The following is an 11,206-nucleotide window of genomic DNA, read 5'->3' on the forward strand; positions in this document are numbered from 1 at the left end:
ACTGGCTTGGGAGCAAAACCAGGGTGTGTACCAAGGAGTTTTCTTAAGATGAAACATCATGAGGAACTCTTCCAGTAGCCCAGGAAAGTGGGATGAAGTGAGAGCTGATAACTCAGCTCCTTCCAGTCACATCCTGACAGCTACAACAGGCAGCAATGCAGGAAGGGTTGGCAGCTTTATTGTCTTACCAGCTTCAAGGACAAATACTGAGGCAACATGACCACCTAGCTCTCTCTTTCCTCTATGTACTGTCCATTAAAGAGGAAAATAACTGTTGGTATCTTCAAATATAGTAATTTTGGATCTGGTGTACAAATAAAATAATCATAAATAAATTCAAGCTGGGATGTACCTCAGCCTCTTCACCTTCCTGAGGCCTCCTTTCCTACTAAGGGGTCCTCCTGGCCGCTTCCTTGGGTAACCACAATATAGCCTGGTATCACGTTCTTCACTTCTTCATTTTTCATCTCCTTCAGTGAAAGTTAAATTTGAGCATTAAACTCCCACTCGCTTACATAATGACACCACTGAGCTCTTTCAGAGATCCATTTTCATGAGCTGGTCTCTTCTTACATGTAAAAATTGGAGGTGAAAAAATAAGAATATTTATAAAGTGATAATAAAAGTGCCTAGTCTCAATATATTACAGATTTCTAGTGCAGATAATTAATAGTTGTGGTGTTTGGTTTTTGGGTTGGTTTTTTTTGGGTTTTTTTTTGATCGAGGGAACATTTAAATACCTTGGAAACCGGGCTTCCATTTATCTTACTGACAGAAACATCACCGATAGTCATCCTAAATATTCCTAATTTTCTTCACATTACCTGGAGCTGTTTTACACTGCCCTTCACAGACTCGCAGTAAAAATGAACTGCTAGAGCCAGTTTCTCTGTCACCCTGCAGAGAGTTATTGTGGACTTCACCCAGAAACTGGATTAAAGCATGTCTTTTAGAAGTATTTGTCATTTCATTTTAGCAACATCAAACACTAGCCAGTGGTCACCTCCCTGATATGACATGTCGAAGTTTACTTCCTTTCACTCCTGGGAAGCTGTGCCTTACTTTTAAGGTTTGATTTCTCCAATAACACCTACTGAATCTGGTTTTGTCTGTAAGGTCAAAAAGATGCACTCACAAGACTTCCTTTACGTTCAAGGGCATAACTAGGGTCATTATAGCTCTTCTCAACTTCTCTTTGAGAACCTGCACACCCCATGAGCGCTTTGATACCTCTTCAGGCTTGCTCTCCCATCCCTAAAGAGTTTTATTGCTTCATTTATATTATCCTCGTGCTTTCTTGAAGTATAAAGAGTGGGTCTGGAGGCAGTAAATTGAGAGGCACTGTGGTTTTACTTCACTATTTCTACTTGATGAAGCTATTTTCTGTAAATAACTGCTCTGTAATAACCATTTCCTCTCTTTCTGTCTCTTGTTACTTGACTTTTTTTATCTTTCATTCTTTGCTGATAAAATCCCAGATTTACCAGTTGAATGTTTGCTGCTGTGAGGTAAATGGTCTGCAACTCTGTCCTCGCCCACACTCTTTTTAAAGGTCAAAATTACTTTCATTCTTTGAAACTCTGTTTTCAAACTTTAATTAAACAGGAATATGTTTTTTGTGGCTCAGAGTTGAATCTTCAAAGTAAAGTAACCTGCCAAAGTCCCTAGTTCAGATCACACATAGTAATGTAAAGCCCCTCTGCTCAGCATTAGATCTCATTAAATCAGGCTGTCCACAGCCATACTACATCATGAATCACTGCCGATTCTTAAGTTATTGTCATTTTTCGTGACTTTTAATTTGCAATATATTCAAATAATAAGGACTGCAGTGTTTCCATAGCGTGAAACTATGAGCATGTAAAAGCAGATGGGATGTTTGAAGGTGGAAAGTATTGGGGAAGAACTGAAGGCTCCGGTATGCAGCCTGCCGGGAACAGTCCCTGGAATGAAGTTGGAATGAAGTGTGCCTGCAACAGTGCACAAGTTAAACTCAGAAGGAACTAGCTGATTGATTCAAAAAGCAAATTTAGGATTCAACCAGTTATTTGCTCACCTAGAGAGCAGCAGGTGGGAAAGAACATTGGGGATCCTGAGTTATCAAGCATGTCATGCTCTCTGCAGGGCTAGATTCACAACTGTGCTTAAATTCACAGTGAGAGTTGCTGTATGTGACACTGAAGACTGGTAGTGTAAGAATGATGCATTTTATTCACAGTCACTGAAAAGGATGGAAAATAAATAGCCAGCTCCTGCCCTAGGTCACCAGTTGTCCTTTGCAGTCTTTGATAGATTATGTGCTTCATTACTTGCTTATAATTAACCTCAAAAAAAGGGATAAAGCAACAAAATTTCCCAATGATAAAACTGGGGATGGTAGCAAGACTACTAGCAAACTGTGACCTGGAGAAACACATGGAAGATTGATTAGGAAAAAGTGGCAGATGCAATTCAGCACAAACAAATAAATTATACACATGGATATAAATAACCAGTTTACACATATGAAAAAATAACCTCTGAGCATATCACTCTACTAAAGAGTGAGATCCTGCAGCTATGCCATGAAATAATAATGCCATGAAAACAGCTCAACAAATTTCAAAAAAAAGCAAGTCAAATATTAGGAAGTACTAGAGAAGGAGTAAAGAACAAGAAAGTCATCAAACAGGCCAGTACTTAACAGCATGGCTAATGTTGTGTGCAGTTTTGGTTTCCTTCTCAGAAACTAATACATGAGACCCAGAAAAGTTTCAAAAGACAGTAAATATAGAAGTTATTCCACACTTTTGGTCACTCAAATACTAATGCATTACAGTTTAGAAGATGAATTTTAAAAGTGACTTGCATATCTGAAGAACATGGCATGGTAGATAAAAGTTTACTGTGCAAGGGACACTCAATTAAACCAGTGAAAATCAGGTTCAAAATGAACAAGTGGAAATTCTTTATGCAACAGAACATCAACTGATAAAGGCTGCTATTATTCAGGAAGCATATATAGACCAAAGGAAACTAGACAACTACTGGAAAAATAGCATTGAAAATTACTAAATAGACAAACCATATGATGTTCAGGAAAGCCTAGAATAGAAGACATTTAGAAGCCAGGAGAACACAGAAGAAAAGCAACCAAATGTGCTTGCATTGTTCTTATCCTTCCTCAGGCAGCTGCCTTTGACCACAAAAGCAGCTTTGTGTTAGAAAAAACAACTTTGGCCAGGACCTGTAGAGATATTCCTATGTTTATCTTCTCCAGAGTTCCAAGAGCATGTAAGTTAAGGAGCACAGAGGAAAAGCACGTGCTGTTTGCTCAGATTCTTGGTTACACGTAGTAGAAGGTGATGTACATTACAGATACAGCCAAGACTTCTCAGTCATCAGTACCAAGCCTCACCATTCATGTTCACATAGTGGGTGATAGACTTACCTTGTAGCACAAATATTTCCAGTATGAAACTTCCTACTAGAGGGATTTTCCTTTTATTTCTCACCAGGAAGAAGAAAAAAAATACTTATTGTATTTGTTATGGATGGTACCCCAAACCAAAAGCAGCCAGTTTTCTTACACCTCTTTAAGAAAGAACATGTTCTCCTTTTAGTACATTAAGTAACCAACATTACCATTTAGTTTCATGTAATAATGAAAATAATGTCCTTTTAGTTTTAGAGACATCAAAGTGGGGTTTTGAATGTCAAAGACATGCCCTTCTGTAATTCTGCAGGACAAATGGTCTGCCAGAAAATGTCTAAATGCATAAAAGCTGTAAGCTTACCAATGTTAAATGGTAGATGCAATTTACTGGACAGCTCCAGAATTATATAAAATTTTATAAATTATGTATAAATTGTCATATTGCAGTTGCAAGCTGGTTTTAAGCATTTCAAGGACATTAAATCCAAACCAAAATCAAGCTACCAAGTTACAAAAAAAAAGGAAAAATATAAAACTAATCAATAGAGTGACATCCAAGGGAAGTCATCAGACTTCTTGTATTACCCAAAGATTTGGCTTTAGAGGAAAAGGAAATGCAGCAGTAAAACGTATCTTCTAATAAAGTTTCATTATTATTTTGGGTACATTTGGTATAGTTTACAGAAAATTTTCAGAGTTTAAGTTACACACGGGAAATTCATAGACTGAGATGTGACTCCTGAGATCAGTGAGAATGCTCCCCAAGCCTTTTCTTATTTTTGTCATATAGTACTGAGTCTAGAGAAAATTAAGCAAGAGAGCTAATTGCACATTCTTGCTGATCTGAACTGGATTTTTCATTATATTTTACTGAATTTTCATATTTCCTAAGATAAATTTCATTGTTGATATCTTTTCATACAGTAAATATTCAGGTTAGGAACATTTAAAGTCCTCTGTAAATTTATGCTATGAGTGTGCAATATGAAACCCAGTTAAAAATCCCCCAGTTTGGTTATTTACAGCATCTTCCCACAGTGACATTTTGGCAAGGATAACTGAAAATAAAGTGAAGTGATTCAGTGCAACATAAATATTTTTCTACTCTCTTTGTCAGCAATATGAAGTATTTAGTTTCCTTTATTACTTTCTGTAGAGCTATGATGTGGAATGTATATGATGTAAACTCCTCAAGTAAAAAAGAACTTTTTATCTCTGCAAAAATATAACTTTTGGTTAGCTAAGATTCCAGGTTCATTTCCAAATGTGCTTTGCCCTGTTAACCCTGCAGGTTGCTTTAGGTGCCATTAGTGCTACACTATGAAAACAGCATAACAAAATAACAAAAAAATCCCAAAAACTTATACAGCAGCAGATGAAGAACATACAAGAAACCATTTTCTTACTAAGTAGAATTCCTGGGTGCACAGATACAGTAATTTAATGATTACAAGCCGCACTGTTTTGACCAAAATTTTGCTCCCACACCGGAAATGCGGCTTACACTCAGGAGCGGCTAATATGTGAATAATTTTCTGACATTTCCAACCCCAGAAGTACAAACCGAGGCGCTGAGTCGAGCACCGGCCAGTAAAACCCGGCTTTACGCGATTGTTACAAATTGGTTACTCTGTTGTGCCGCGGGTGGAGCCTGGCTCCGTGCAGGCAGCACAGGGCGGGGGAGGCGGGGGCTCCCTCCTGCTGGCCCTGCAGCCCGGGGGGAAGGCAGGGGGCTCCCATCCCCGCTTGCTGCCGCTGCGGGAGCAGGGGGGCTCCATCCCCGCCTCCCACCACCGTCGCGGGTGCCGGCGGGCTCCATGCCCCCCTGCCACCGCAGGGCAGCGCCGGGCCGGGGTGAGTGAGCCCAGCGGCAGCGGCGGCCTGCCCTGAGCGGCCCCGCCGAGCAGCAGCGCTGAGCTGGGCCACCTGGCCCCGTCGGCAGCCCCAAGCAGGCTGAGTAGTCACGGCCCGGTAGAGTCGAGCCAGTAAACCCCCCCGATCCCACGATTCTGTTACTGTTTGGCAACTTTGTTGCACGCGGGTCCTCCCTGTGAACAACAGAGCGGCTTATAATTGGGTGCGGCTTGTGTATGCACAAAGAACAAAATGTTTGCCAACACCTGGCGATGCAGCTTATAGTCAGTGCGGCTTGTAATCGTGAAATTACTGTACTTACTGGATATTAACACTTGTTTTGCAATCAGTGAAGGTTTCCAGTGATAAAAAAGAAGACATTTCTGTACCAAGCAGCTGTTTAAGACTTACTGGTACTCATCAACCAAATCAGATGCTTCTCATGTATGCACTGACTGCTGTACTGCAGTAACAATACAGCCTTAATATTTTTAGATCCTGGAGTCAGAACAGGTGTAACAAATGTAGCATCTGATCTCTGTGAAACACTCCATGTCATCTAGAATTTAAATTTACATACATATCTACATGGATAGCTGAAGAACTTTATCATCTAAGTTAAACACTTTTCCCAGCAATTTGAATCAAAATCAAAAGCACAATTCATTACCTACATTATTAAAAAATGCTTTATTTATTACTTTCAGCTTGAGACTTAAGTTACTGCCCTTACTCTAAAATAAAGTCAGCCTGGGCTTCATTCCTATCTGGACCATAAAGCAAGACTAAAATTGCACATGTAGTTTTTCATCAAAGCAAAAGATAAAACTCATTATATACTACCACTTCTAAAGGATGCATTAACAAAGTTACATTCATTACAACAAGATTTGTTGGTTCACTCTGGTAAATTCAACAAATGTACAATATCTAGCCTGATTCTAGATGTACAGGATGCCAAAGAAGAGCAATTGCACTACATTCACAAACAGTTCACAAAAATACCAAGTAATAATATTACTGGTGAACTTTTAAAAGACTCTTTAAACCTATTATATACACAATTCTTTTGAAAAGTACTACAGAAGTACTCTAAAACCTTCACATATACTTATTTCTTTTTTTTTTTTTCCTTAATAGTGGCAATCTTCAGAGCTCCTGGTAAGCTTAATTTGGCATTCTTCTCATGCAGAGATCTTCTCCCATGTCAGCCTGTCATATTTTCAGCAGCCTAGAAACAGAAAAAAAATATTCCAAGTCACCAAAGGAGACATCATGTAGATTAAATTTAATCTTTTCTTCTAAGTCTTTAAATTTACCTAGAGAACTTAAGGGTCTTAAAAAAAAAAGGTTACTTTGGCAACTTTTTCTAATGTACACTAATATTTTCTAAAAAATAATGCTGTCAACTGCCATTACCCTTCACACTAAAAAGCCTTTTTACTGCTGTTTTTTCTGTTACATCCTATATCTGAACAGCTTTTATCTTGGACATTTTACCCTAATACTTTCAAGAAAGGCTCAAATATAGTCACCTTTGGAGTTTACTTCATATAATTTATGGTAATTATTATCCCATCCATATAGATAAGTTATCGACACAAAATTCACTAATCATAACTGCATAAATCACGCTACCAATTATTTGATTAAGAATATCAGCATTTTTACTACTGAATAACTCATCAACAAGGTACAGTTGTTGAAGATTGACATTAGTAGATTTGGGACAAATCTATGGGACAAACAGTTATGGGACAAACAGGCAAAGGAGAACAACAGGAATGGAAAACCAGTGAAAGCAATTGAAGAAGTAAAACAACCCTCAATTATTTATATATACAGTTAAATGCATATGTAAGCACACATTTAAACACAGACACAAATACAATATATGCATGAGCATGAAAAATGTTAAGTTAAAAATAAAGTATGCAGTCTTCCAGAATAGAAGCAAGCTATAAGTTTCCCCCTTCACCTCTCAAAAATAACCAAATATAAGATGCAGTAGTAAAAAATCCTGACAGTGATGTTTAGGTAGACAGTAAAGAATGAAAATCCTCTGAAAGGCAAGTGAGATTTTTAAAAAAAAAAAACAAAACCATGGTTACCCTTTACTAATTAAATAGGTAAATACACATATATGAAAAGCCTTATATACACACACACGATGAAATCTCCTCTTTCTGGTCTTTGGAAAGGTTCAAAACAGGTTAAGGGGATAAAAACAATATGTTAAGATGATATTAACAAGATGCATGTACCTGTTTACAAGTACTGCTGCCTACTGTTAGATCTGAGGCTGTAGAAATGAGGTGATATTAGTTAAAGGAGAAATCTATTTGTGATATTACGCAGTTAAGGGGACAAATGGTGACTGTAATAAAAACTTGTGAGTTTTGGTTGTGTTTTTTTTCTTCAGTAGAGTTATTCTAAGTTATTTTATTTCTATGAAACATGTTATTTGTACCATTTCCTGCTTCATGCTGAATTCAGTTGTATCCATTGCCTCCTCTATTGAACAGTTAATTTCCTTGATTTAAAAATTAATCATATCAAAGTACAATTTACAAATGGAAGTACAGCAAGTTGCATGCACATCTGACGCTTAAAAACAAATATATAAGCTTTTAAAGCTAGAGCATTACCTTTAGAGCTTCTGTAGCCTTCCGCAGTTCTTTAATAACAGAAGATAATGCTTCTGGATTTATCCCTTGCTCACAAAGCCGCACACAAATAGACAATGTCTCCATATCCAAGCCAGTGTTTAATATTCTTGAAATCTCAAACAGAACTTCAACAGAAAAAAATGAAAACACTTTAGTCCCTACAGACTATGAAATTTCAATGATCAAGATTGTTCTTCAACAACATTTAGATTCTACAGTACTTCCACAGTGTGAACATGGCAGATGTCCATTGCTGTTGGAACTTCAACAATATTTATGTTCAACTTTCCAGTATAAGCTAAAAGCTACATCTTCTAACATAAACACCATGCTTTCCTGGTTCCAGATATTTAATGCTGGGTAACGGGTTTTGAAAAATTTAAAGAAAAAAAAAAAAAGTGAAGGATTCAACAACTAACATGCCTGCCAATTAGGTAAAAGGTATGCTATAAGAACATTCGGTGCTTTTGGACTCCAGATACTGATGAAGTCCTTTCTAATCTTTAGGTGTTGAGGCAGTGTCTTTGGCAGAGAAATGTACAGTAGTTTCACGAATACAAGCCGCATGGATTATAAGCCGCACCCCCGGTGCCTCGACAATGTTGCTGTCTTTGTCAATAGATAAGCCGCACCCCGAATATTAGCCGCACTTTCGTTCGTCGCGAGAATCCGTGCGCAGCTTTCACAAATTGGCCAATTAGTAACAGGATCGCGGCATAGCGGGCTTTACTGGCTCGGGGCGGGGCCAGGCAGGCTCGGCCCGCTCATGGTTGCTGACGGGGCCGGCCGGGTGGTGCTGCAGCCGCCGCCGGGCTCACTGGCCCCCCTCTCCCGTCAGCACCGCCCCGCCGCTGCGTTCACGTACTCGCCCTGCCGGCGGGCCAGGCACCGCCGCTGCTGGCAGGCATGCCGGCCGCGTCGCCGCTGCGTTAACGTACTCGCCCTGCCGGCGGGCCAGCCACTGCCGCCGCTGGCAGGCATGCCGGCCGCGTCGCCGCTGCGTTAACGTAGTCGCCCTGCCGGCGGGCCAGCCGCTGCCGCCGCTGGCAGGCATGCCGGCCGCCCCCTCCCATCTGCACCGCCGCCGCGTTTCCTCGCCCTGGCCGGCACTGCAGGCCCCCGCACCGCCGGGCTCCCCCACGCTGCTGGCCCCGATTCTGCTGGGCTTCCCCCGCTGCCAGGCAGCCCCACCCGCCGGCCTTCCTGCTTCTGCCATGCTCCCCTGCACTGCTAGCCCCAGTTCTCCCGGGCTCCCCTGCCCTGCTGGCCCGGGCTCTGCCGCCCCCCCTGCCCCGCCCTGCTGGCTCAGGCTCTGCCGCCCGCCCCCACACTGCTGGCCCCACCTCTGCCAGGCTTTCCCACCTCAGCCGGGGCCGGCCGGGCTCCAGCTTGGCTTGGGGCTGCCGCGGGCTCTCACTTCCGTGTTGGCAGCTTTTAGAATTTTGTTAATGTATTAGCCGCCCCGGAATATTGGCCGCACTTCCGGGTTTCCACCAAAATTTTGGTCAAATTGGTGCGGCTTGTATTCGTGAAATTACTGTAGCAGCTTTTCCACAACAACTCTGAGCTCTTAACAACTTTGCAGACAACAATTACTTACTAAATGCCTGTGTCTATCCTAAATAAAATATACACACAGCTATACAGGAAGTCTGGGCTCCTAAATCTGAAGGCTAGTGCACTTGCCATACCTTTTCTCAAAAGCCTTATTTTGTCTTTAAATCTGCCTGTTGTCCCTCCTGTCTAAATCACTCCTGCAGAAGTGGAAAGAGAGAAATTGTCAAGTACAGTTACCAGAACTCAGATTCTCTGTCCTTCCAAAAGGAGTCTCTCTCTATCTGCACAAAATGGTTTTACCCTCTGGCAGCATCAGAGGAGCCATAAAGATCCTGCTAGTCCTGCCTTGCCTCCAGCAGCAGGTCACAGCATGGAGATCAGTAGCTGAAATGCAAATTTTTACACCAGCTCAGCTCATGAAGGTCTGTATTAAAAAACCCATTTGTAACAGCAGCTGTAACTTCAAGAGAAGGGAAGATGCTATGAAAATAAATTCACAGCACTATTCCTTGTACATTCTCCCTAGTCTCTACTCCCTCATTAGGGCGTTTTCAGAGAATGGCTTCACATTTAACAACCCCCAACAGACTGCCTGGCTGCTTTCCACCCTGCATATAAGCTTTTGGTCTAGGCATTTTGTGGAATTCCAGAGTTTCACACTACACTGAAAAACAACTCCAAAACATGCCAGCTTTGATTCCTCACAGTCAGGCTGAAAGTGAGCACCTGAACTTCACTCACCTGCTTACATTCCTCATGGCTTATCCATCTCCAAAATATTCCCCATCTCACAACAGTACATGAGTTTGGATTTTTTTTCTTTCAATATCCGAATCTATTCGAGTTCTGCAACACTGACTACTATCCTCAAAGCTTTTTCACTGTATTGTAGTTTGGGTTGTTCTCTTTTTTTCGCAGTTCACTTGGTCTTTCTGACATGAGTCAGGAACAAGAACAAAACGCCGGGGTTCAGAGATGGGTTCAGGTGCCGCTGACAGCACCACAGGGCCGGTCCCTCCCCTCTCTCCCGCGCACCTCCAGCCCCTGGCTTAAATCCACGACGCATTTACAAGAACCGCCACAAATAACGGGAAACAAGAGCAAATATAAATACATATATGCATATATCTAAGTATATACAGACACTAACAAAACCCTAGTAGTCTACGTTAAATACTTAATTCAATAAAAAAAAAACCCAACCAAACAAACACAGAACCAAAAAAAGGAAAAGCCACACTCGCTCTGCTGGGCATGAACCGTTTCACGAAGTAAGAACCCGCGCTCCTGTTCCCAAGAGCGGCGCCCGTGTGCGCGGCCCAGGGCGGGGCCAGGCGCTCCCTCTCCCTTGCGGCCTGCTCGTCCCTGCCCCGCGGCTGTCACGCACCGTCCATGGTCTCCCTCACGGCGTTCAAGCTGGCGGCGTTGCTCGCCATGGCGACCCCGCCGCGCCCGGAACCGGAACGCGCCGCGCACGCCCGGGCCCGGGCCCGCCGGCCCCACGTGACGGCCCGGCGCAGCGCGAGCGCGGCGGGGGCGGGCTTTCTTTGAATTCGTGTGGCGGCGCCGCTGGCGATTGGCCCGTTCGAGAGAGGGGCAGCCCTGCCATTGGTCCGGCGGAGCACACTGCGCTCTGTGATTGGTCACAGTCCGCGGAGGGGGCGGGGCCACTTAAAGGGCCGCGCGGCGCGGCGGGGGCGGGAGCGGCGCG

At 42.5% G+C, this 11,206-nt stretch overlaps 1 protein-coding gene across 1 annotated transcript; it reads right to left on the minus strand.

Annotated features, from left to right (window-relative positions):
- Positions 1 to 5,940: 5,940 nt before the first annotated feature.
- Positions 5,941 to 11,047, minus strand: MZT1 (mitotic spindle organizing protein 1). The gene is made up of 3 exons (XM_033053532.2): positions 10,883 to 11,047; positions 7,918 to 8,063; positions 5,941 to 6,500 (listed from the first exon to the last, which is right to left on the minus strand). Exons 1-3 carry the CDS (start codon positions 10,929 to 10,931, stop codon positions 6,477 to 6,479), a joined length of 219 nt encoding a protein of 72 aa, XP_032909423.1. The 5' UTR covers positions 10,932 to 11,047; the 3' UTR covers positions 5,941 to 6,476.
- Positions 11,048 to 11,206: the final 159 nt, after the last annotated feature.

Source organism: Catharus ustulatus, chromosome 2, assembly GCF_009819885.2.
Source record: "Catharus ustulatus isolate bCatUst1 chromosome 2, bCatUst1.pri.v2, whole genome shotgun sequence".
NCBI lineage: Eukaryota > Metazoa > Chordata > Aves > Passeriformes > Turdidae > Catharus > Catharus ustulatus.